At 38.1% G+C, this 27,574-nt stretch overlaps 1 protein-coding gene and 1 pseudogene across 5 annotated transcripts; both read left to right on the top strand.

Annotated features, from left to right (window-relative positions):
- The first annotated feature begins 1,073 nt into the window (after positions 1 to 1,073).
- Positions 1,074 to 23,012, top strand: LOC115672261 (uncharacterized). 5 transcript variants are annotated; one of them, XM_056316445.1, is made up of 24 exons: positions 1,074 to 1,524; positions 1,707 to 1,816; positions 2,374 to 2,446; positions 2,677 to 2,738; positions 3,884 to 4,025; positions 4,192 to 4,395; positions 4,495 to 4,561; positions 5,517 to 5,919; positions 7,959 to 8,106; positions 8,209 to 8,369; positions 10,971 to 11,070; positions 12,372 to 12,446; positions 12,572 to 12,706; positions 13,383 to 13,472; positions 14,487 to 14,669; positions 14,777 to 14,881; positions 15,981 to 16,139; positions 18,863 to 18,907; positions 19,085 to 19,306; positions 21,452 to 21,558; positions 21,640 to 21,696; positions 21,784 to 21,853; positions 21,961 to 22,406; positions 22,687 to 23,012. In XM_056316445.1, exons 1-23 carry the CDS (start codon positions 1,384 to 1,386, stop codon positions 22,120 to 22,122), a joined length of 3,021 nt encoding a protein of 1,006 aa, XP_056172420.1. In that variant the 5' UTR covers positions 1,074 to 1,383; the 3' UTR covers positions 22,123 to 22,406; positions 22,687 to 23,012. The 5 variants fall into 5 exon arrangements, with proteins under 5 accessions (XP_056172420.1, XP_056172421.1, XP_056172423.1 ...); XM_056316446.1 differs by having other exon boundaries at positions 21,961 to 22,255; XM_056316448.1 differs by having other exon boundaries at positions 21,787 to 21,853.
- Positions 23,013 to 24,982: 1,970 nt separating this feature from the next.
- Positions 24,983 to 26,243, top strand: LOC115672354 (mitochondrial succinate-fumarate transporter 1-like; annotated as a pseudogene).
- The last annotated feature ends 1,331 nt before the right edge of the window (positions 26,244 to 27,574 follow it).

The raw sequence follows: 27,574 nt of genomic DNA on the forward strand, positions 1-27,574 counted from the left end.
GCCATTGGATCGCCCACATTGACGCTGGAATAAATGTGTCATGTCATGGTTCGCTCGAAAGTGCATGCGGTGTCAAATAAGCGCGGTGTTAGGCTACATACTAAATAAGAAAAAGGAAAAATTGATAGAGAAATGCGTTTGTCATCACGTTTCCCTTGGACATTCGAGCTTAAACTCTCAATTGCCGTGGTCAAATTAAATATGATGTTCACCGAATCTCGAGCCGTTGGCAATGGCTATTGGAACTCGCGGCCATAGTGGCTCGACTTGAGCTCGCAGTGGCCCTAGTTGGAGGACCTTCAAGTTCGTGGTAATCATGGCCGTTCGAGCTCCGTCGAAGCTCGAGGCCATAGCCGGTCAAGCTTTTGAGTCTACAGTCATGGACGCTCGATCGGTGGTCGTGAATGGATATGAATCGTGATTTTTGCAATTTTCATCAATGTTAGTTAGGGTTTAACGAAAAATAAGAAGGATTAGCAAATATCTAATTGCATTAACGTTACACATTGCATTAACGTTACGCTAGTAAAATCCATCTCCGCCTTAATTTAAGTTCGATTGAAGGTACGCTTTAAAAAAGTAAAGAAAAAATAACATAATTGGTCTCTAAACTCTGGCTCAATATGCATTATGATCCATGAACTTTTTAATCCGTTTAATGTGATCCCTGAACTTTATCTCAATGTGCAATGTGGTCCCTAATCTTTATCCCAATGTCCCTGAATTTTTAATTTAGTCTTACCTCAAAGTGCACCGAGGTTCCTGAACTTTTAATTTGTTAATGTGAAGTTCAGGGACCACACTACATATTAAGATAAAATTCAGGAATCATATTAAATAAATTAAAATTTGGGGATAATATTATATATTGAGTCGGGTTCATTGACCATTTGTATCAATTTTTTTTAAAAGTAAGAGGGCCTTTGGGAAAAAAATGAAAAAACAAGGGGGAGGTTATTAATTTTCGGACCAAAAAAGCGAGGGGAAAAAACCCAGAAAATGATATTCTTATGCGAATGCTTCACCAGAATCACCACATCGCGGCGTTAAGCGTCGTGTCGTGTGAACTCTCTCTCTCTCTCTCTCTCTCTCTCTCTCTCTAAAAGGCGAAGAAGACGACCAGCTTGCTCGTACTCCTCCCTTCCATTTCCTCCGCTCCGCTGCAGCAAGCACGCACAGCGAGAGAGAGAGAGGGAGAGAGAGAAACCGAACGAATCGATCGAATCGATGGCGACCTCCTCTTGAGCCGAAACCGTCCGCCCGACCTCCCGTCTCCGCGCGGCGCTCGTCCTCCAGGTGCAATCGGATCTTCCCGGCCCGACCCGCCCGATTCCGCCGCCGCCGCCGTCCCCGGCGGCTCCGGAGCTCCGGAGGGTCGCGGCCATGGCGCTGTCGGCTTCCGACCTCCCCGCCGTCTACGCCTTGCTCGCTAATTCGATGAGCGGCGACGAGAGGGTGCGGAAGCCAGCCGAGGCCGCGCTCGGCGAGTTCGAGAGCAGGCCCGGCTTTTGCTCCTGTCTCATGGTATCTTGTCTTCCTCTTCCTCCTCCTCCTCCTCCTCTTCGCTCATCTGCGTCGGAAGTGCTTTCCGGCAGTTTTTCGGGTCGTGTGTTTTGGGAAGCGAATGGCGTGTGCTTTTCGCGCTGGAATGTGTGGATGAGTAAGGCGGTTTTTCGCAGCTGAGAAGGTTGTTCTGTGTTGTTCAGGAAGTGATAACCGCGAAGGATTTGGCGTCTCAAGTGGACGTCCGCCTGATGGCGTCGGTGTATTTTAAGAACAGCATCAACCGGTACTGGAGGACCAGGCGCGATGCCTCGTAAGTTTGCTCGAGATAATGGCATTGTATCGGTTGCCGTCGGCAATTTTTGTTTTGGGACAATATCTGTTGATTCTGGCGTTTGAGACATTTTTATGCATAATGTTCGAAACCTGCAATGAGGCGAGGAGAGTAGAAAGCATGTGGCAACTGTCATAAGGTGTGGATAGCTGGTTGGCTTGTACACCATCCGAGACATTACTTTTCCCTTAAGAAACTGAAGGCAGAGATGGCCTGACAATAATGGGGACTAAATATTCTGTCGAGTTGGCAAATCACAAATTCTACAAATAAGTTACATTATGTTGGACTTACTCATAGGTTCCTGAGGATTGAGGACCATATCATTGAAAGTATGCTGAGTAGGTACCTGTGACATGCATCCTAATGTGTTCCGACACTCTGTGACAGAAGCATTGGCTGTCGGGGCGACTTTCCTTTTTTTTTTTCCTTTCTATCTAGTTTTTTTTTATTCTGTATGTTGGTTTTCTGCTATCTGTATATGTTAGGATAAGAAACGCATGCATTTAGTTTACAAGAGGATAATTTCTTTCCAGGGGAATCAGCAGTGATGAGAAGGCCCATCTGAGGCAAAAGCTGTTGTCCCACTTGAGAGAAGAGAACTATCAGGTCATAAAGGATCTTTTCTTCCTTTACTTATTTCCTTTTCTATTTGATGTTAGGAGTTGCATTTTCTAAGCTTTTTCTTTGTTATCTTTACTTTTCTCCTCTCTTATCCTCTTGTTTATTGCAATAAGTCATCCTGCGGCATCTCTCTTTTCTTACGAATTTCTTTTTCCAAAATATTTGCTGAAAGTTATTAGTTTAATTAACGGAATATTATCTTTACATGAATGCAGATAGCTGTGATGTTGGCTGTACTCATCTCAAAAATAGCTCGTTTTGATTATCCAAAAGATTGGTACCTTGTTCATCCACAATCTCTTTGTAATCATTTACTTTTTTGGCAAAATAACAAAAGAATGATTCAATGACTGTATAACGGATTGATATACTGTCTCAAATAATCAGCAGAGTAACTTTCATGTTTCATGAGATCCATTAGTGTCCTTTGACATATATGAGACTTCTTTGCATTAGACCTTCTTGCCCATCCCCTTTGTCTGATTGAACTGAGGCATCTGTTGACCTTGTTCAGGTCAGTTGTTTTTGTTATCGGAAGTACCGTTCTTCTGTGAAGAAATAGAAGTGTTATGCTGATTTCTTATTCTAGTTGAGGGAGGAATGCATATCACAAAAAATTGCAGTTTGAGTTGCTTTACAAGTATATTGCGTAGCTATGTACCATTGCTTGGCAATAGTTAAATGGACCGAGAACGGTCAGAGGATGAAATGGGGAAGCATTTTTGTTATTAGTAGTCTATGAGTATCACAGAAATGTTGAAAGATTTTCTTTTGCTATCTCAATGTGGCAAGAATTTGTGCATCATATTGATGGGGTTGTACAAACTTGTGTGCTTAAAAACAAACAGCATTTACATAGCTAAAAACTACCTTGTTGCCTCAATTACCATTTGTATTAAAAATTGTGGTTTGAGTATCCTTTCCTTTGAACTTTTCAGATCTTCAAATTTCATATATATAGACATGAAAGCCATACTTAGTCATCTAATTGTATAATTCATTCACCAGAGTTTTGTTATGACAATGAACTTACTTAAATTAGTCATGCTAGTCTATTTGGTCTAAAAATTATTCAAAAACCTTCTCACTCATTAAGGTTTGGTACTTAAATCATCTCACACAGTTCTGATAGATCACGACAAAAATATGGGTTTTCGAGGGCTAAGTAAGTGAACAGTTGAGCCCTGACAAGTGTAACACATACTCAGTTGAGTGCATGTTTATTGAGGTCAAGAAGACCATAGTTTATATTTTCTCATTGAGATCAACAATAGTAGTGCAAGAATGTTGATGATGCACACTAGTCACTTCATGTGCTGGTGCTGCTATCAGTGATTCAGTGTAGCATGGCTGCCATATTTCTGCAAAAGTGTAAGCTTTGTGGGTACATGCTTTAACTTTTTGATTCTTTCATGTTTTAAGGCCAGAACTCTTTTCTATTTTGGGCCAACAGCTTCAGTCAGTGGATACTCTTACTTCACACAGAATTTTTATGATAATTTTCCGAACTCTGAAGGAGTTGTCAACCAAACGGCTTACATCAGACCAAAAAAACTTCGCAGAGGTATGGTGGCTTCACAGAATACGTCTTTTGTATATGGAATGCCAGAAGTTCAATGCAGCATTGCAAATTTGTCATTTAGTTTGTTAAGCATTCATTTGCTATCTTTTTTTATTTTATTTTCAGAATTGTAACAAATGCACTTCTTCTAAAATGATTGAATTTGCAGATATCCTCCCGTTTCTTTGATTATTGCTGGCACCTATGGCAGAGTGATGTAAAGACTATATTGTCGGGTTTCTCAGCACTTTCTCAAACTTCTGAGCAGCAAAATGATGAACTATATCTGATGTGTGAGCGGTGGTTGTTGTGTCTCAAAATCATAAGACAACTAATAATTTCAGGATTTCCAAGTGATTCAAAATGCATGCAGGTACTATATGTCTGAAAATGTGTTATGCTTTAGTTTAGATAGGCTGACCAAAATGCCAAGAGAACAAGTTTTTCTAAGCTAGTTCTTGCCATCTTTTAGGAGGTCCGACCTGTTAAGGAGGTCTCTCCTGTGTTCTTGACTGCCATTCAGTCTCTTCTCCCTTACTGTAAGTTTATACTTGCTTTCATGGCCTGATTTATGGATGAAAGGCAATATGTATGCTGAAATTGATGATCTTCTGGCATTGCCAGTTAACGTTTTGATGTTCATGTTGACGTGTCTTCTGGCTATATATTTTTAAAGTGTAATGTATGATAGGTACATTAAGGAAGTATACATCTTGCTCTTTCTGGGCCTCCCTCCTTTGTGCTCTCTGTCACATGTGCGCACACATACTCACGCAAGTCTACACATTTGTGTGCTCACTAGACAGGCATGTGTATACCCACGCTTGCAGACACAAGTGTTCTTGTAATCCACAGAGACATGTCAGTGTCCATATGCACATATTTATGTAGAGAGCATAGAGCAGTTTGGCAATTTAGATTTGTATGTTCTGTAGCTTAAATCTTACCATGTCGCCAAAAGATCGTGTTCTTTTTCACTTTGTGTTACATAACGTGTTCTTTTTACTTTTTGATCAGTTAAAAGGTTTACTGATAAGTGACTCATACTGATTCTATGAGGTGTAAACATTCTTTTTGAGAAGCGTTAATTTCATAAATTATTGTTTTAATGGTAGACTTCGAGATGGACAGAACCTTAACTTTGGCAATTTTCCAGAATTGGTGTAGCTTTATATGTTGAAAGTACCAATATGTAATATGCCGTTGGGAGTAAATTTAGAAATCTTTTAGCCCCAGATAGTCTTATGGAGCCATTTGCAAGTCTCAATCCATTGTAGAGGATTATTTTGACTGAAAAGATTCCCCATTTCAAATAGAATTTATGTTTTGGGCAAGACTATAGTTGAACTTCTTTTAGACAACTGCAGTTGATATATCTGTAACAAGGTACTGTTCGACATTTCTTCTGATGTGAAATAATGAGTAAATGGCATTAGCAATTCTTATGAACTTGAAATTTTGCATTATCCTTTGTCTAATTCATTATTTTTTTAGCAGATTCATCTTTTGAGAAGGGATATCCTAAATTCTGGGAATTCGTAAAGAGAGTTTGCACAAAGTTAATGAAGGTTTTAATCTCGATTCAAGGAAGGCATCCTTATTCATTTGGTGATAAATATGTTCTTCCACCTGTAATGGAGTTCTGTTTGAATATTATAATAGATCCCAAGGCCAATGTGATATCATTTGAGGAGTTCATTATTCAGTGTATGATAATGGTGAAATCTTTGCTCGAATGTAAAGAGTACAAGCAAAGTCTCACTGGCCGAGTGGTAGATGAAAATGGGGTGTCCCTGGAGCAGATGAAGAAAAACATTTCCTCTGTTATTGGAAGTCTCCTTATGTCTCTTTTACCTAGTGATCGCATAGTACTCCTGTGCAATGTCCTGATCAGAAGGTAATGAGATACTGCCTTTCAGTTCATTTATCTCCATTGATGACTGAAGAATGGAACTCATGCTGTGTGTTGATGCCTGTTTTTTTTTTCTTTTTGTAATTTGGGAGTAGTTTAAATTTTGGTTTCAGTTGTCTTTCCCTAGTTTAAGTAGGTAGACTGACAAGTGAAGCCTCTTTTCATTTAATATGCTCCCATCAGGTAAAGTCAGAAGAGTGGCGTATTAACTGCTGTTGGTGGCTTTTGATTTCCTATATGTTATAGTTATTAAGATAAATATATATTTAATATATATATATATATATATATATATATATATATATAGAGAGAGAGAGAGAGAGAGACAGAGAGAGAGAGAGAGAGAGAGAGAGAGAGAGAGAGAGAGAGAGAGTACATCAAGAATATGTAAGAACATGAAAAGTAAACTAACAAGACAACAGTAATTCATAAAATGACTGGAAGATGAAGTTTGCTTGAAATCAGCAAAATGGAATCAAGAGATGATTCAGATATGTTGAATGGTCCTTTATTTTGTTCAGGCAAATGCACCGCATGAAAAAAGAGGAGCGGCACTCCAGCCAATTTGTAAGGAGGGAACCAGAAGAAAATCTCCAGCACTGAACAATTGGAAAACCGACTTAGGCTTAATCCAGAGGAATTGAAAATAAAATGCCATAAACATTGAACAAAATTACAATGAAAACGCAATTGATCTGTGGATGTCCTGGACACTTAGTGTCTGGCAGACTTTATTCTTTGATACTTTATGGTTTATGTTTATATGTTATTGATAAAAGAGATGAATAGTTCTCTGCATTTGTTGGCAAGACCAGATTCCAGAGGATACGCAAGAGGGGAAGAGTAAAAAAGTGTAAAAATGGTTTAGTTGTTTATGTCCTCCGCTTGCCTGCTTTATTTGACAGCTTACATATTTTTTAATGATCACCTGGGACTTTTTCCCCTCTCCTGTGGATATGTTGATTGATTATCTAGTTGAGAAGAGCTATATCAATAAATTGATATTGCTTGGTACTGATCCTGTGATCAAGGAATACTTGAATATTATAATTGTTTTGATTGTATGCTTCAATTCTCATTTAATTGGTCCATTTATCTAAGGCCTTTCCTGCATTGCCTCTCTAATTGGCCTTGAGATTGTGATCTAGAACCTGTCTATTCCATCAATGACTGCTGTAGGAATAGGAAGAGGGCAAAAGGAGTAGAGCTGCCAGAAGTTGTCTGATTGCATCTATGATAAACTGATCTAGAATGATATGCACTGGTTTCTTTTCCTCTATAATGAGCCACTCTTTGGGAAAATTAGAAGATCAATTGTTAAGAGCATTGGCCCTTTTAGGGACATATGCTTGTATTTCACTATCTAGTTCCTTCTGGCAGTTGCAAATACATAAATTAGTGGTATCATGATAAGTCACGTATCTCTAGTACATCAGTTACTGCTCTTTATGGCATTTGGAGGTTTTGAAGCTACCAGATTGAGATAGGGTTTATTAATGCTTTGTGGCAAATTTTCTTGCTTATATAGTAGTCTTTGGGTGACAAGGGGTCTATTCTGAAGTAACTTTGGGCTTGGAAAGGACTGTTCAAACATCATGTTTCGCTTCTTTTACCAATTTCTACTGTTGGCGTGGAGAAAAGGATGAGAGAGATTTTGAGGGATGGAGTTAGTCATTTCTTGTGTTAAACATAGATGATTGTGAACTTTACATGTTTGGCTGAGGCAGCACTGAGCAGCACTCCGCCTGTATGCTGCTTTCCAGTCTAAAGAGATTTTCTGGTAAATGATTTTTCAGTTTGCTTCATCAAAGAGGAACTTGTTGATGGACAAATATATAGAGTGAGGTGAATAAATTGGATAAGGGGTACTGGTATTAACATTGCTGTATTAGCAGTCTACTATATCTTGGTTGGAGCCTCTTTTAGCATCCAATTTTGTACTTTTTTGGTTGGTCATTTTGAATGTTTTCTCTTCCATACATCATCAAATTGAACCTAAGACCATTATAGTAACATCATGACAGGTACTTTGTTCTGACAGCCGGTGATTTGGAGGAATGGTACCAGAACCCAGAGTCTTTTCATCATGAACAAGATATGGTTCAATGGACAGAGAAACTAAGACCATGTGCTGAAGCTCTATACATTGTTTTGTTTGAAAATCACAGTCAAGTAGGTGGCATTGAACTGAACATCTCTATTTCATTTCTTTTGAAATTGCTGTTATCACGTTTTTCACTACTTGATTGTTCTGTTTGTGCTTCTTTATTTCAGCTACTAGGTCCTGTTGTGGTTTCCATCCTTCAAGAAGCAATGAATGGTTGTCCTACTTCCACAACAGAAATCACTCCTGGATTGCTTCTGAAAGATGCTGCTTATGGGGCGGCTGCATATGTTTACTATGAGCTGTCAAACTACCTGAGCTTCAAAGATTGGTTAGATAACACTTCCTTCTATTCCTTATATTTGGTTAAAATACGGGTTGTGCATTAAGGTCATTGAAATAAGATGCTGCTAAATGCCATCCAGGGACAACCAGCGAGGATAATTTAGAATGGTCATTTCCCTTCCTGCTCTCACATGCATTTGTTTGTCCGCTCACGTTACCACTCTAAGCTGTGGTGCTATTTAGAATTTACTCCCTCCCCAAAATCTCTTTCTGTCGACGCCTAAAATCTTGTTCACATTATCAAGAGGGAAGCAGCAGGATCATACACAAAGAGTTAGGTTGCGTGTGTAGTGCATGTGGCTTCTAAATTCTTATGGCTTTTTAACTATCTGCACATGCGGTTGATATTTATATTGTTTTACTAATTGACCTAAGATATCATTTGCTTCAAGCTATGACCATTATAATCATATAGGGCATTTATTTTGATCAGAATCAGCTTCCCTCTTTTTTTAAAGTGCTAATACTAACAAAGAATCATTTACTATGTCTTTGAGCATTGGCATAAATGACATGTATCACTTTCTTTTGCTAGAAGTTTCAAGTCAGCAGCTGCATTTATTCTGTACAATGCATAAATATGTATTTGTGCTCGTGCACTCAGACAAGTATATCCACTAATCTTCTTAACGTCTCGAGGCGATCTTTTCTATATTTGCTTTATTTTTCTGGGCAGATTTAAGATTTTTCTGGATAGATTTAACTTTTTGCTTAATCTAAATCTTGCGACAAACGTACTTTTGAGTTTTTTAAGCCCGAAACACCTGAAGCTTTCACATATAAGTTTCTCAAAATTTTTTAGAAGTTTAGATAATATTATAAATTTTGGCAGGAGAGCAAACTAGTCGCTTCTTACTTTTTAAAAGGTACAAACAAATTTGTGTAGTCAATCTTCGTGTGTGAACTATAGTTGATTTACTGATATGCATATGAAGTCTTGTAATCTTTGTCCCTTTTGATGCTTTCCATCCAGAAATTCAATGCAGCACTATATCCTCATATTCTGTCGCATATGGGTTTTCTCTTCTAATTTTTTGGTTGTCCAGGGTGGGACAAGTGAAGCATGGTCAATAACCACACTTCAAAGTAATTTTTGTTTTTGTCAGACATCACATATAAACAAAGTATTGACTATGTGTAATGTTGTTCCAATGCCACCATCAATTTAGTTATGCTACTTTTTGTAACGGAATTAGGACCTTTATGTCAAGCACTGTTGGTGGAGAAAAAAAATTCAAAATCAGCCTTGAACTGCGTATAAGGGTCCCCTTCTAGTTTAGGTTACTACCTGTATGTGCACTTGCACAGTGATCAAAGCCTCTCTTAGAAAGTTTTTCTTTCTCTTGTTGTCTTTAGTATTATAATCCTCGGAACACACGTGTATTATTGTGCACAATTATCAGAGCCTTGTGATGCATTTTATGTCACTAAATTTATGTAATAAATAATCTTTGTCAATCATTTTGGCAACTCTTTTGTGCATTTAGGTGGGAAATAAGATATTAAGCAATCAACTCTGATATTATTTCTGTGTATGTGCGCTAGATAGATCATTATAGTTTTATCGTTAACTAGACAGTAGGTGTCCTGTAACCACGTTTCTGATAAGTCAGCCTGTAGGCCTTGTAGATTCTTGTACTGTAGTTGGACTCTCTACAATCTTGCGGAGCCAGGGCCCTTGCTGGCGGCTCTCTCTCTCACTTTCTATGTGTCCCTGCAATTGAGACAAGCAGCTAACCGACAGTATGACTTGATAATGGTCACTCTTAAATACCTCCTATGTTGTAACCTTCTTTTATCAAGGATAAAGAAACTGAATGAGATGCCGAGGCAATGTTGAATCTCATCCCTGGTGACGAAGTTTTGCAAAACGCTTATATAATTAGGGTTTGCCTTACTTATTGCTTTTGTGTCTGTCTTTAGACTGATTTACTTACCATGGATTTGGGGATCCTTGCGACTAACTCCTTTCCTTCCTAATTGCTTTTGGATCTTGTCACTCACACAGACCACTCTTGACTGATGGGAAATTCCTTTAAACTCTTCGAGAATATCACTAGCTTCTTGTTTCTAATTTGGTACCGTTTATCTTATACATATCTTTTTTTAAGTCTGTTTCATCCTCATTCTTTTGTTGTTTCATGTCAATGAGGCTCTCTATCTATATCATTATCACTCCATGAAAAGAAAAAACAATTGAAGGCTTTCTATCTACTTCGACAGAAAAGATTACTCTCATTCTCGCAACCTATTGGTTGGCCATCTAATTTGTTTCCTTTCCAGTTCCACTCTATAGGTTATGAATGAATCGGCAAAGTATATTGTTTGTGTGTCATGTTCTTGTGGAGGAATAACTGTGCAGTCTTTTGAAAATCTTCTGTCATTTTTCCTGCAAATAAGGTGCACTTGTGATAGAAGTTCCTGATAATTGTCACCTCTGGTTTTCACTTCGAAGGAAAACCTTATGGTTTTTGTCAGTATGATTTGTATTTTCAAACTTTGTCAGGATATGTATGTCACTAGATGACTACTTAAATAGGGTAACCTCCTAAATTGAGACTTCTCTTCCCGAAACTCCTAATCGCAGGTTCAATGGTGCACTCTCTCTTGAACTCTCGAATGATCATCCAAACATGCGGATCATTCATAGGAAGGTTGCACTGATATTGGGACACTGGGTCTCTGAGGTAACCTTTTTCCATTCTCCTGAATAAAGACAGTGATTTTCTGCAATTGTTGCATAAACATGTGTAATCTGGTATGTGCACTTGCTCTGATATCCATGTTACGTGCTAGTACTTGATAAGACAATGCCGCCATGTGCTTCTACTGAGATTCATTTCTGAATCTCAACTCACTTCTACTTACATAATTGGCACTTGCTTCCAAGAAAACTTAAGGTTTCTGATGAGAATATCTTCATGAGAGATAAATCTGGTGGACTTGTCAAGAAATGGATGGATATTCCTATGTACAACTCTAGAATGGGGGAGATACATAGTCATGTCTCCTTACTTGGCGTTCATTCTCAATACTGGGAGATATATCTCAGAACAGTAAGATAAATTTTGGATTGAGATTACTCTGCCTTTGTTGCTCTAGCAACTGGTGCACTCAATAGTGTGGCACCTCAAACTTACACAAATATTTTACTGCATTTTCTAAGGCAAGTTCCTGCTCATGGGTTTACTGCATGTGTTCTGATTGTTCATGAAGATGCTGGTCGAAGTCAATGCGATGCTTTTGTGGAATGTTTATATGCATGTTTGTGCTGATCACTGCATCCATGTTCTTTTGTAACTGGGATTCTGGGATGCATGTCAACTTTTCAATGAATTCTTGCCAGTGCTGGAAGGCAGAAATGTGATCTGATAGAAGTGCATTTTTATGGGGTATCTCCCTGCATGTGGTGTGTAGCGATAAGCAAAAACCAGCCTGGAGTAGTTCAAAGTTTATGAAGCTTGTCTTTCTTCTTAATCAATTTTACTGGTCCCACTGGTGATGAAGTTAAGATAAAACCAGAAATGCTTTTGAGATGCTCTTTTACTCAATCTCTCATGTCAAATCCTAGTGCCATTTCCTTGACAAATGCTTATCTTTAGGCAAGTGTTGGATAATTTGCGCCAGCATTGGCTTAGAGTGGCCAGAGAATCCTAATTTATTGGTTCCCAAAACAGAATGAAGGAGAAATTAAAAAGAAATCTTGCGCTATGATCTTTTTTGAGTTGTTATATAAGAGTGTTCACTGATTTGCATCAGATTTTTGAAGAAGTGAATACTTTCTTAGAATTTGTGGTCTTTGTGGAGGATTTCGTTATCGCATATTTGATCTTGATGTTTCAACTACTCTTTGTGGAGTCTTTTTTTTTTTTTTGCTCGAAAACTCTTTTTTTTTGGGTAAAAAACTCTTTGTGGAGTCTGTCCTTTACGTGTTTTTCTGCAATCCATACTGTCTGTTTTGAAATGATCTTCTTATGCATGCATGCAGATCAAAGATGATATAAAAAGACCAGTGTACTGTGCTTTGATAAAGCTTCTGCAGCACAAGGACCTAGCAGTCAGGGTATGATGCATAACTGAAAATTCACAGATATGCAATGTCTCCTACTTTTTTCTAATCTATTTGATCTTTGATTAACTATATCAGAGTACTTTCTGATATCTGAAGTTGTTTGTGTAATGTGGCAGTTGGCAGCCTGTAGGTCCTTGTGTTTACACATTGAAGATGCAAACTTCTTGCAAAGTGAATTCACTGATCTTGTTGCAATCTGCTTCAATCTCTGCTTTAATTTGGTGGAGGATGTCCAGGAATTTGATTCAAAGGTAACATAACAACGTTAACAAAGTTTGAATACATTTGTTTCACAAAGCTTTTTCTGGTCAAATTATATCTTTAGCATCACTATTTAAGGTTAAGTTCTCTGTAGTACTTCTAGCTCAATGGACTTGTCATGCTGGATTAGGCTGGACAACTAATTCACATTGGCTGACCACCACATATGTACTGAAATTTGTACTGCTATGCTGTTTTCTTTATGTATAGTCAACCCTTGTAATGGTTATAGCCCTGTCTATTATGTTGACTAAATTGGAAGATATGTGGTACAGCTCAGAAGTTTTGAATCGAGGAGCATGCTGAAGTTCAGTGACTACTTTGTTACTGTAGAATGAATGTTGTATTCAACCAGAATGAAACCTGATTGGTTCATTAGGTAAAACAGTGAAACCTAGATTGCAAAAGCACAAGACTGTGATGCAAAAACCATAATGCATGGCTTATCCTTCTATCGTTCTGTTAGATATGTTTCAGGAATTTTATTCCTTATAGCTTCATGACAGATATTAATTTGGACGGATGATTGTATCTCAACGAAAGTCGCTGCATACTTTGTGAAGCTATAAGGAATAAAATTCCTGTAATGGTAGAACTTGGATTTGACCTTCCTCTTACGTCAACATGGAAAAAAACTCTTTTATTCAATGTTTTTGCTGTTTGCAGGTTCAGGTTTTGAATTTGATTTCAGTACTTCTTGCGTACGTGAACGATATGGTTCCATTTTCAAACAAACTGATTGAATTCTTTCAGAAGGTATTACTTTAATTCCGTACTAGTTTTGCTTTGTCTATCATTGGAGCATTAGATCACTGAAGAGTAAAATGGAAAACAATTGGAATTCTGAAAAAAGATCTGCCCTACACCAAATATTTGGTTGGGCATCATTTGAGATGATTTAGTAATTAAAAACCTTTCTTAAACCCGTGATTGGCTTCTCTTTACTTCCACAAGCCCCTTGTTATGATGGTAGATTATTCTGTGCCAAACATGACTGGGTGGATGACAATGATTATAGGATCTTCAGGATATTAGGTGGAGAAGTTGAAGTCAGAGTAGAGCTTCTTGCGCTATACTTTAAACTCATGAGTTAGAAATACATCATGCAAGCGTACGTTGTTGCTCTTTGTGTATTATTTGCTCTGTGTTCCTAATCTCCTTGCTTCTGAGGCATACTGTAGCTATGGCAGGAATATAATGCTAATACTAGGAGAAAAGATTTCAACGTATTCTGTTTAAAGATATATTCATTATCGCTTGCCTTGATTAGACTTTCTTTCCTGAACACCCCACAATTCTCATTTGTTTATTTTTAAATTTACCAAGAATGAAAGATATGATTTGTTACCTTACCAAAAAAAAAAAAGATATGATTTGTTCATTGTGGAATGAGAGTCTTTACGCATTTGGATACAGTCATAATACGGTACTTGGAAAGGTCAAATTGGTAGGCAACTGGTGTCCTGAGTTTTCGGTTTCCACGTTGCACTAGTAATGGAGCTTACCTGAGGAGTTGTGGTGTGTTGAGCTCTATGGCTCTCTCTCTGTGCTTATTGTCCATTTCTTAGCTTAGAGAAAATGGAGCTTACTGCACCACATTGGTATCGGCATAATGTATTCATTCACTTGAAATACCATTTGCATTTATCTGCATCCTGCAGTGACTTTACTAACATGTAAGAAGTAGTTTGCTTTACAGAGACTTGAATATCTTCACATTCTTTTCATTCCCCCCTTATTTAACTTTAGTGCTTGTCTTTCATGAACAAGGTATGGGAGGAATCTTCTGGTGAAAGTCTATTACAGATTCAAATTCTGATTGGCCTCCGGAACTTTGTCATTGCTCTTGGCTATCAGTCACCCATTTGCTATAACATGCTACTGCCCATTCTGGAAAAGGGAATTGATATAAATAGCCCGGATGAACTTAATCTTCTCGAGGATAGTATGCTGGTTAGCTTCTCAGATAGCTGTCCTTATCTTTTGTCTTATTTCACTACATGATTGCTTGTCTTTATCATTTGGTTTTATTTTAGTAATATGTGCGATGCAATGTGCAGTTATGGGAAGCTGCCATTTCTCATGCTCCTTCGATGGTACCTCAGTTACTGTCATACTTCCCATGTTTGGTCGAAATCATGGAAAGAAGTTTTGATCACTTGCAGGTTAATTTTCTTCAAAATTTTCATATTATTTGCACTATCCGTGTAGTATATCCTATTCAACAGAATCTTCAACAGAATTTTGTCAAGTCTCCTGCATTGCATCAGTTCTTTCTCTTTATGAATGCAACATGATGAGGAATGAATTGGCTGCAAACTTTTCTTTTTCTAGTTTGTGTAGGATGAAGCCCATAAAACTTTTCCATTCACTTGATGATTTTGAAAATTGTCAATCTTGTAGTATTTACTAATCCATTCTAATTTCTCGTGAAATATGCCCCTACTAGATGGGATTCATCTGATGGTTCACATGATCTCATATTCTTTTTTAAATTTCTTATAGTGTTTGAAGTTTGATGTTTGTTTAATGTTGAACAACTGAAATCTTTGAACGCGGGATGTATTAGCATGTAGGTCACAGAGACATTTATAACTTTTCATAGTTCTTTAAAATTTTTAAATTACTTTGTTTTCACTTTTGGGTTTTGGATGGAAAAGAAAAAGTACATAAAAAGAAAAATCTAAACCAAACATATGCTGTCGTTGTTTCACAATTGTCCATTTTTCTCTTTTTCGTCAGTCTGTTGTTGATAGACCTCAAACCTCATGCTTATGGTCCATTTTTGTCTTTATGGTGGGAGATGACAAATTGTCTTATGGAGAATAGTTTTCAATGAATATTTCCTGCTGGGAGTTGAACCACTTAGGTATGCATTATTTGCTTGCAGTCATCATAAAAAACTATAAATCTAGTTACTCTAGAAGATTATGTTAATTATACTTGCTGTGATAACTGCTGTACTTGAAAGTAAATTTGCCTCGAGTGGTCTACTTGCATGAAGAGCTTTCACTTTCATCTTGGTCGCCTTTATGCATTAGTTCCTGTGACATATTATGGGGCCAGAAGTGTCAGGTACTATGGCTTAAGTGCTTTAAATAAGATGTCCTGTTGCCCAGACTTTGTTTCTCTTAAGAGCAGAATTGCTTTTGCATGTTGTTGCCTGTCTTTCATTGCTTGTGTCCTCTTGAACAGTTATTGGTTATTTCTTTCATCATTTTTTAATCGCCCATTTTATGATTGTGGCATTGTGCTGCTATTCAGGTTGCCGTCAACATTATCGAGGGTTACATCATTTTGGGTGGTTTAGAATTTTTGAGAACACATGCTTCCAGCATTGCAAAGCTGCTTGACTTAATTGTCGGAAATGTGAATGATAAAGGCCTCCTATCCGCTCTGCCAGTCATTGATATTCTGATTCAGGTGCAATATGTTTCATAGATAGATCTCTATTGGTGTCATGTTATATTGGCATCTCTGAATAACCTAGAGTGCATAAACTCCCCTAGTTCCTATTCAATAGGTTTGGTTGTGTGATCCTTTAGTTCATCTCAGATTAATTGCAAAAACTAATCATACTTGCAAAGAATTGTTGCCTTAATAGAAAACATTCGTGCATGTCCGGTTCAGTTTACTCTATATATTTGTACTACTTATCAGAAGTTCACAGCTGTCTAGTGACTTATGCTTAAAAGTTTGAGGGCAGCACGGCTATATAAAAGGAAACAACAAAATCATCAATGAGATTAATGTATTTCTTGGTTGAGCCATGTCAGCATGATGCTTGAATTTTGGTACTCTTAACTGTAGATTCTTAAGAAGTGTTGAACATATGAGCGCAAGTTGTGAAGCTCATTTACTGGTGCAAGTCATACCTGGATACTCCATACCTGTCGGTCTTTGGATCTTTTTTAGTTGGCTGTGCACTGACTGCCAGATGCTCAACTGTGCATATGTGAATAGTTCTGTTATATCTTAAGATTTAGGTGAAATCTAGGCAAAATTTTTAGTATCATATCACCTTCTCCGGCTCCAGGTATCATTTTTTTTTCTGGTTATGTTGGAGACCAGATATGACTGACTATTTGATATAAGTAGACAATTTTTTATGTGAGAATCTGCCTTTGTTTATTTGATCTGGTCATATTTGTTTGACCCATTATTTGGGCTGGAAATGTGCTGAGCTGCAAAATTTTGCTATAATCAGCTCAGTCAATCTTCTTATCTAATAGATGCTTTACGTGTTTCATTCCTATGCATGAAGCAGAACGCCTGGAAGAACTGGGCAATTTTGTTTCTAGGTTACTGTTCGTGTGTGCTGCTTTAAGGGTAGAGCAGACAGTCGACCAAGCTTTATTTATATCAATCAATTTATTTTAAATGACATCTTTGAATTGTCTGGAAATTGTTCTATTATGTTGGAAAGCTTACATTTCAATACCAACAAATGCTGTTTGTTAGATTGAAATTTGTATAATGTCGTGGTTCTCCACTTATACAGGAATGTATAATGACCTTTGGTCTGCTAAGAACAACTGAAGATCCAGTGGATGAATTTTATTTTGTAGGAAATTAAAATTATCATTTTCCCATCTCCTAAAAGATTGTCAAACTCATGGGTTTTCTAACCATGCGCCTGTAGAAGTACAACCATGATGTAATCTTGTCTGAACTTGTAGACCATCCGTGCAGTCATTTTAACAAGCATAAATTGATGATATTTAGAACATTCATGCCTTTAATCTCTTCAAACTATGAGCTCTTGTTTTTAAATTATTTAATGCGGTTCTTGAACTTTTGGTATATATTCAATTTAGTCCCAAGATGAAAATGTTCAATGTTGTCCCTGAACTTGAATTATTAGGACAACATTAAACATCTTCATATAGTTCGGGGACTAAATTGAACATGTACCAAAAGTTTAGGGACCACATTAAACAAATTAAAGTTCAGAGACCACATTGAACAAATTAAAAGTTTAGAGACCATATTGCACATTAGGGTAAAGTTTAGGGACCACATTGAACAAATTAAAAGTTCAGAGTTCAGGCATCATTTATGTCATTATCCCAATTCTTTATGAGTCATGTTCAAGTACCAACTTTCTTTCTGCCAAAAAGTAGCTGTCTTCCTAAGCACTAGTCTTTACAGGATCTTCTCTGAAAGAGCTTAATTGAAGCACAAAAGGAATTAGATTATCGTAAATCAGTACGACATTTTTTCTTAACCCCATTTTGGCCCTCTATGAACATCCGACTCCCATGAATGATGTCTCAAAGAGAAATATAATGCAACATCTGGTGCGGCTAAAGGACTAGCATTGTCAATGCATGATTAGAGTCCACAACATGAAGGCATCAATCATCCTTTGCTCTAATTGCAAAAGTTCTGTTGTTTCTCTCTCCTTTCAAGGCAAAAGGTGAGAGGGGCCAGGCCATCTCTTCTCCTTCTCACATTCATTCTAAGTTCTTCCACACCCTGCAGTTCCATGGACAGTTTGTCTACTGTCAATCGAGATACTCTAGTCAGATAAATTTGTTCATTTTATTGATCTCGGTGCAGCAATAGCCAGTTCAAAGACTCATCTCCAATTGCATAAAAAATATTTGAGTATAATCTTTCCTTCTTTTGGGTTTATCAATTCCTAAGTCTTCTAGAGCAACTTCCCGTTCAAAGAAAGCAATAGTAGAAGGAACTCTATGCTTCCAAATTATATTCGACTAAAGCAAGATCCTCCTATGATTAGCAAACACCTCTCAAGTCTCTTGAAGTTGTCTGTTCCTGTTCCTATGTTCTTCTTGCATAAACCGGATTCTAAGAGAAACTAAATTCATATCGCTGATAAAAGATCTGACAGTTGCTTAACATTGTTGAAATTACTCATGATGATCAATCAGTCCCTTACTTTTGGCTGCTAAATACAAAATGTTCACAAACAGCTTTTTAGAGAGCTGTATGTGCCAATCTCTCTGGCTAAGGTAAATGGTCTTTAATTAATTAGCTTCTGCTATGCATCTCATCTGGTGAGTTGATGAGATGGCACTATAAACATTGTAAAGTTCTTTGCTGGAAAGCATTGATTTGCTGTTACTGCTGTTGGTTTTAGTTGATGCCATCTAACAATACGTTATATGTTTAAATGTCAGTGCTATCCTGCGGAGGTACCACCATTGATTAACAGTACTCTTCAGGTAATTTAGTTCTCTTTGTAATTATTTCACGGTGCTATCTCTGAAGTCACCTGCCAGTTTCCTTTTCTTTCTTCTTTTTCTTTTTATTGTTTTGGTTATAAAATCTATTATCAATTATATCTGCCTCGAGGTTTTGTTTCAATCTCATTTTCTTCCCCTTTTTCCTAATGTCCATAGAAATTGATTATTATGTGCTTGACTGGAGGAGACGATCGAGATCCATCAAAGACAGCTGTAAAGGCATCTGCTGCTGTAATACTAGCAAGGATTTTGGTGATGAACACAAGTTATTTTGCACAGTTGACTTCAGAGCCCTCCCTTTTCTTGTCACTTCAAAACACAGGAGTACAAGTGGAAGAGAGTGTACTACTTTGCCTGGTAGACACATGGCTTGACAAGGTAAAAAACTCTCTTGTTCTTCAATTTGATTGGTTCTCTGCTTTCAAGCTTTTGCTACAGATGATCCATACATGGGTATGAAATTATTACTTTTGAACATTTTATGAAATTTCCTGTCATAGTAATTGTCATGAATGACCTTAGTCCAACTAAACTAGGGTCCTACCTTTTGGAATTTGAAGTGAATTTGACAGTGAATCTTTTCAAAATTATTCTGGTGCCTGCCTTTGCATTCAGATTTGTTATTTAATGGGTAGACCATTAAGTTAATCCTTTACCCAGGTTCGAGCTAATGATTCCTTGGCTGATTTCGTGTGTTTGGCTGAGTTTGCATGTATGTGTTCTTCCAACCGTTTGGACGACCAACCAGATATCTTCAGAGTTTTTATTATCTTAGGTTGAGATAAGCATTTTCAGCCAATTCTAATAGTCTAATTTGGAAGTGCAAGTCCTTGAATAGAATTCAAAAGCATTTTGATGATATGAACAAGATATTGGATGAAGGGAAGTAAGGCTTTGTTTGGTCAAGAAAAAAACAATTTATGACTCAGATTGTAGGAAGGGGAATGAATGAGAAGAAACTGGAGTGATGGATATGATCCCATTACCTTGTTCATTACCAACTTGAGTCTTTGACCAGCTCGGCAGTTGGCCCAGTGATTCAAGGTTTACTTCAAATTGGTTTGGAGAAGCCTTGGTCCAGGCTTTTGATTCCTAGTAGCTTCCGGGATCTTAGAAAATCCTTGTTCTTCTGTGGAACGCACGGACTATGGTGAGCTTCTAGCTTTGGATATACTGGCTCCATGGTGGAGCTGCAGTGACAAGCTTACCATCTAAACAGTCGTTTCACACAATCTGCGTGACTTAATCCTAACATTTTTTGGCAGTTGTGGAACTCTTACTGAAACATCCAAGAGAGTTGCTAATGCCAATCGCCCCTTTTCCCACATTTTTGGCGAGCAGAAAGAAAAAAGTCTTTTTTTAAGGCACTAGTCAACAACTTGAAGTTTGAAAGGAAACTTTGTAAAATTGAAAGCAATGTTCAAAACTGGACTGGACAGTTCTAACCGAGGAGGTTGCTTGTCTGGTTGGACCCCCACATTATTGGATCATGGGCAGGCCAAAGCCGGAAAATCGGAAAAAGAAAAGGGCAAATTGAAGACCAGTTCAACCTAGTTAAACTGGAAAAAAGCAATTTCTTAGATTTAATTGTTTTTGAAAAAATACCCCAAGACAATAGTTAAATATCATTAAAAGTAATTAGGGGAAGATAATTTTACCAAGTTTTTTCAAATCTGTAAACTATTTTCTTTTTCTTTTTTGAATTTTTCAACTCTTTTTATGAATTCAGTTGTAGTTGCAGTAAAATGAACTCAGATGTTGATTCAAACGATTTAACTTTTCTATGAATTCAGTTGTGGTTGAAGGAAAATAGAGTTAAGATGTTGACTGAGCCTGTTTAACTTAACTGGTTAAATCGGGAACTGGACACAAAGTTTTGTTCTTTGACCAGTGTGGTAATTTAGAAAGTAGCTATTTGAGATGATTGGCATTGAATCGTCCATATATCCTGATCCATCAGTTTTCAATGTTGAATTCCTTTGTAAAGCTAGGCAAAAATATATCAAACCCACTTTGTGCCATGTACTCGGATGAATTAGGTTCTATTCCGTGTTTTGATGCTGGAGTTGCTTATCATGCTGTTTTAGCTTTTGTGAGCAGCTTAGGATGAGATTTCAATGGTTAATATTTTAAGGAAGCAGATTTGCTGGACCTTCGGCTCTCATGTACACAAGTGCCCTCGCACTGTAAAAATTTGGTTTGTGTTGCTTTGAGGAGAGTTAGTTGCATTTATTTAGTCTTATCCTTGGAAATTCCTTGTACGATGGTCATAAAACTCTTGAATTATGGATTATTCACAGTAAAGTTGTAATGTCTAGTGTCTTTATCAAATAAGTAACAGAGATATAAATTTTATAAAATATGTGAAGCTGTGGAAACTTTTGCAGAGTAGTGACTTTTGTTTAGTTGTCATTTCAAATAGTGAGATCTTCTTTTGACCGTGTCTTTGCCCTAAATATTGCAAGCATTCCTTATGTTACTCGATTCTTTGAAACTTTGATTAACTTTTATGCTTCTTTACAGGTTGACAATGTGAGTTCCATCCAAAAGAAGACACTTGGATTAGCCCTTTCTATTATTCTGACCCTGAGAATGCCTCAAGTTCTTGACAAGCTTGATCAGATCCTAAGGTATTCATTTTTATCACTATTTATTTGGTGAAATTCTTATAGATATCGCTTATGCATACACCTTTATTCTGATTCATGTAGCGTCTGCACGAGTGTAATCATGGGTATAAATGATGAGGTGAATGAGGAAGAGTCCAGGTTAGTTCCTAAACATATCTGGTTCATTGAATTATATCATATTTTTTATGAGTAAAATACTGATCTTTGTGGATTATCAAAATTCAGTAGCGATACTACGGGCTCAAGTGGAGGTCAATTTGAAGCCATTCCAAGTATAGAGTTAAGAAGAAGACAGGTGGACATTGATTGGCTTCCCTCAAACCTAGTATATATAAATGTGTATGAAAACACTTCAGCCTTCCACTTTTTCTGTTTTTTAATGGTTTAAGGCCTTTTTAACAGATAAAGTTCTCGGACCCTGTCAACCAGTTATCACTAGAGAGCTCAGTCGGGGAAAATCTTCAAACATGTGCTAACATCCATGGAGAATCTTTTAATTCTGCCATCAGCAGAATGCATCCAGCTGCATTTGCACAATTGAAGCAAGCGCTGAAGATGCCATAGTTTTGTTTTCATCTACAAACAGGCGAATGATGTGTCAAGTCGTGGCCCTTCATACACATTCCAACGAGTGGTGTTTCGTGTTGTGCCCTTCAGATTGTTGTGATCGTCCGCTATAAAGGAGAAAGATATATTTGTAAGTCTCTCTGTCTGATGAAAAATGTTGTTATCACCGGAGTTGCTCTGTGCATGAAGGGGAGCCTGGGCGCAACGGTAAAGTTGTCGCCGTGTGACCTGGAGGTCGCAGGTTTGAGTTGTGGGAACAGCCCAATTGCAAAAATTGCAAGGTAAGGCTGCATGCCTGAGACCAGAAGTGGTCCGACCCTTCTCTGGACCTCCCGCGTCACGGCAGCTTCATGCACCGGGCTGCCCAGAGTTGGTCTATGCGTTGATCACCTCTAATTTGATTTATCACCTCCTGTCGATGCTCTCCTTCCCTTCTCCACGTGCATGCATATTCAAAGTTTCTCGTTAGTTAATAATGTTGACAAAAGGTCGAGATTTTCTATGCTCCTCATTCGACGCCTTCGGCTAAATTTTTTCTTTCTTTCTTTCTTTCTTATCCAGGTAAATTGGAGCGTTCATGCCGGCTTGTGAGCTTTCATATTCTTCAAATTTTTTTCACCGTTTGCAATTGATTTTGATGACAGCGAAATTCATTCATGCTGCTGTGGTAGCGGGAAACTCTGTAAATATCTCGGACTTTTGCCGGTCCTAACATGTAAAAGTCAGAAGGGTCACAGCTGTTGAGTGTTGTGAGGTTTCAATGAAAATGAGTTGCGGCGGAAATGCTAGACGGGAATTTTAGGAAGATGGTGTTTTGCCTTTTCTACACACACATGATCTTTTGAACCTTATAGGCCCAAGAACGTGTAAAGTGAAAATGTTGTGCATACAGATGATCATTCTCTACTGCGTCCAATTTCTGTGTCTGCTATGTACCGAATCCTTTATGCGAATCGATCGCAGAGTTGTTATAATCCGCCGGATACATTCAAGTCTGGTGAAATCCTTTGGGAAGTCTATATCCGATCCTAAGTTATAGAAAGATGTTGCGCTAGCTTGATTGATTTAGGGTGCGTTTGTTTCGAATGATTTGAAAATTATTTTTCAAAAAATGATTGCTTGTATTGCTTAACGAATGGAAAGTGTTTTCATCGTTAATGAAAGTGTTTAGACATAAATTAATGTTGATAATAAAAATATTTTTTATGGACTAATTATTTTAAGCGATTATTTTGAGGAAAATAGCTTTGATTACAGAAAATTTAGTTGTCCTCGGTAGCATTTGAAAAGACATGAAATGATTCAATTGGTAGCTTTCGGTCGGTGAAAATCCTAGTGAGGATGTGAGAATTTGAGTAGCTGTGTCTGCAAATATGGGGTCAACCATTACATATTTGGTAGTTTTAGTCTCTCTTTTTTATCTTTATTGATCAAACACCCCATGTTCGCTTGACCGTGCAATTATCATTTCCCAACTCTAGCCTAACTTCTCATTTATGATTATTATTCTTTAGTTTCTTGTGATGGTTTGGTCTTAAATTTTTATAATTTTGTCTTCTGTGACTTAGTCCATTAGATACAAGTTTTGAGTAGTTATGTATGCAATTACGGGGTCAATCTTTACATCATATTTGGTAGTTTTTGTCTTTTCTCGAATTGATATAACATCTCATGTTCGTTTGGCTATTCATGTCCCAGCTCTAGTCTAGCTTCTCATTTACGATTTTTAATTTTTTAGTTTCACGTGATTGTTTGGTATTAAATTTGTCAAATTTTATATTTTGTGACTTAGCTTATTAGACACGACTTTTAAAAGTAGTTGTGTCTGCAAATATTGGGTCAACCATTATATAATTGGTAGTTTTTGTCTATTTTTTTGGATTGATCCGACACATCCCATGTTAATTTGACTGTGCCACAGTCATTTCCCAACTCTAGCCTAACTTCTCATTTATGATTTTCAATCTTTAGTTTCTTGTGATAATTTGGTCTTAAATTTTTATGTTTTGTATTCTGTGACTCAGCCTTTTAGATCTGAGTTTTGAGCAGTTGGGTATGCAAATATGGAGTCAACCATTTCATATTTAGTAGTTTGTGTCTTTTTTGACCGTTCATTTCCCAGCACTAACCTAGCTTTTCATTTATGATTTTTCATCTTTACTTTCTTTTGATAGTGTTGGTCTTAAATTTTTTAAATTTTATATTCCTTGACTTGGTAGATTTTCTAACAGGAAGATTGTTAGACACGAATTTTGAGCATATGATAGCGTCTACAAATATGAGGACAATCGTTTCATGTTTGGTAAAAATACAATTTGCTTCTTTAAAATGCTCGGGGCATCCCGGACGACGGAGACCTAACTACTCTAGTATGTCGGATTCGAGATAGGGGGATGGCCATCCAAAATCCGTCCTAATTCTATCTTTTCAACATGAAATCAATTTCAAATCATGTTATTCGTATCGTGTTTGCATTTTCCTTGGTCCTCGATTGGATTTACGCGTTCGATGAGTTATCACGCGCGTGTAAGCTAATAATAATTTCCAAAAGCGACAAGGTGTAGGAAGGTACACAAGTGCATTATAATACATAGATTATCATTATACTGGTCAGGATCTTAACCTTTTTTATAACTAGCCAAGTTGGTCGGAGCAAACGTGGTCTTATGTGTCTGCCAACTGCCTCACCACTCGGAAGTAAAAAATTCGCCGAGAGATTCTCTCGCAACCTCCATCTCCGCCGCCCCCACGAAGGTTCCAAGCTCTCAACCCCGCCGGAGAGGGAACTTCGACTCCCCTTCCTCTCTCTCTCTCTTCTATATAAGCCGACAACCTGCGAGCTCTTCAATGCCGAATCTTATCAAACGCCGAAGAACAACCGCCATGGCAAGCGAGCCACGAGCCTCCTCCCATTCCGACCGCAAGCGCACCATCCCGCCCTACATGAAGGCGATCTCGGGCTCGCTCGGGGGCACCGTGGAGGCGTGCTGCCTCCAGCCGATCGACGTCATCAAGACGCGGCTCTAGCTCGACAAGTCCGGCGCATACAAGGGGATCGCCCACTGCGGCGCCACCATGGCCAGTGCCGAGGGCGTCCGAGCTCTCTGGAAGGGCCTGACGCCGTTCGCGACGCACCTGACGCTCAAGTATACGCTCCGGATGGGGTCAAACGCCATGTTCCAGTCGGCGTTCAGGGAGCCGGAGACCGGGAGTCTCACCAACACGGCCAGGTTCTTGTCTGGCTTCGGTGCCGGGGCGCTCGAGGGTCTCGTTATTGTCACTCCATTTGAGGTTAGTGGTTGAATCGAGAACGTGACTGGTTGGGTTTTGAGTTGCTGTGTTAAATTACAAGTATAGCGTGGGAGCTAACTGATGAGGTCATTGGCAGGTTGTTAAGATCAGACTGCAGCAACAAAGAGGTTTGAGTCCGGAGCTTCTGAAGTACAAGGGTCCTATCCATTGTGCCCGGACTATTATCCGCGAAGAAGGCCTTCGTGGGCTGTGGGCAGGGGCTGCGCCGACGGTCATGCGCAACGGACCCAACCAGGCTGCTATGTTTACGGCGAAGAACGCTTTCGATGAATTATTATGGAAGACTCGCGAAGGCGATGGCAACGTCCTCCGACCGTGGCAGTCCATGATGTCGGGATTCCTCGCCGGAACTATAGGTCCCGTGTGCACCGGGCCCTTCGATGTCGTCAAGACGAGGCTGATGGCTCAGAGCCGACATGGCGGAGAGTTGAAGTACAAGGGCATGGTTCATGCCATCCAAACGATATTCAAAGAGGAAGGGCTTCTCGCTTTGTGGAAGGGATTGCTGCCTCGGCTCATGAGGATCCCGCCCGGCCAGGCCATCATGTGGGCTGTTGCTGATCAAGTGACCGGACTCTATGAGAGGGAATTTCTCCAAATTACACCACTCTAGTCATTGATTAACACTAGTCTCTCTTCTTGCTTTATTTTGTCTCCATATAGGAGCAAGTCATCGGTTATTTGATTAGATCATCTTGTTTTCAATCATCTAGATGAACACCATTTATCTAGATGCAGTCATCAGTGATTTTGAATTGTAACTCTGTGTTGTCTCCAATTGGCAAGCTTTCTGAAAGTTTTGATAAGGATGAAATGGAATCAAAAGCATATGCTTTGCTCATTAATTCAATTTGAGTTCAACATTTGTCTTTGACCTAAATGATGCATGTTCATAAATAATAGGGATAAGTGCACTTGAAGTCCTACAACTTGTCACGAAAATACAATTGAGTCCTAAAACTTGTCACGAAAGTGCAATTGAGTCCTAAAACTTTCAAAAATCGCAATCAAATCCTAAAACTTGTCACGAAAGTGCGATCAAGTCATAAAACTTTTAAAAAGTGCAATTAACGGAAGGACTTGATTATATCAATTTCACAAGTTTTAGAACTTGATTGCACTTTTTGAAAGTATTAGGACTTAATTGCACTTTCATGACAAGTTTTGAGACACAATTGCACTTTTTGAAAGTTTTAGGACTCAATTGCACATTCGTAACTAGTTTTAGAACTTGCAATGCACTTATCCCTAAATAATACTTCAAATTTAGACTTCTTCAATATGTGGTCATTACTTCTGTGAAAAGCTATACTTCAAATCTCCCACATTGTTAGATGAAAAGTTTTAAGATATTTCCCATTTATTGATCGTGGCACTTTTTTACCCTGAGGGTACATTAATCGATGGGCATTGCCACTTAATACATTAGTCACTGGATGTGGCACTTCCCATGTTGGGGACCATTTACCGAGTTCTTCATTTTTTGTGTCAATCGGTAATATAATCTTCCATACTAAGTCACTGATTGAAAATTGTTTGACCTTGTGATGTTTATTGTGTGCTTTGTCAACGCGTTTCATTTGAGCAATGATATGCTCAAGTGCTGACACTCAAACTTCATCCAACTTGTCTGAGATTCATAAACATTGATTTTTCATAATCCTTTAAAACATCACTTCACAATCTAACTCTTAAGGATTGGACACTAATTTCGAAGGGAATGACACCTTCTCGACCTTACGGCAACATATAAGGACTTATATTAGTACTGGACCTCTTTGACATCTTGTATGCCCATAATACAGTAGAGAAGTTCGAACTACTTCGAGTTGTTTCTTAATAGGATTACCTATAATCTTATTAGACGGCTTCTCCATTAGCCTGAGCACAATATGGCGGTGGATAATTCTTATCCCTCTACACATTTCCTAGTGAACATAGTTCTTTTATTGGCAGTAATTGTTCTGGAAATACCAAACCGGCAGATTATGTTCTCTTCTATGAACTCCTTCACTGCTGTCTATATTTTAGTGATATGGTTATAAGAAGCCGCCTCAACCCATTTTGTAATATTATCGGTAGCAATCAAGATAAAACTATCTATCTTGATTGATGGAAGATATATCTCACTGATTAT

Source organism: Syzygium oleosum, unplaced genomic scaffold (genome assembly GCF_021117445.2).
Source record: "Syzygium oleosum isolate NSW1041296 unplaced genomic scaffold, Sole_v2.1 Sole_v2.12, whole genome shotgun sequence".
In the NCBI taxonomy this organism is placed as follows: Eukaryota; Viridiplantae; Streptophyta; class Magnoliopsida; order Myrtales; family Myrtaceae; genus Syzygium; species Syzygium oleosum.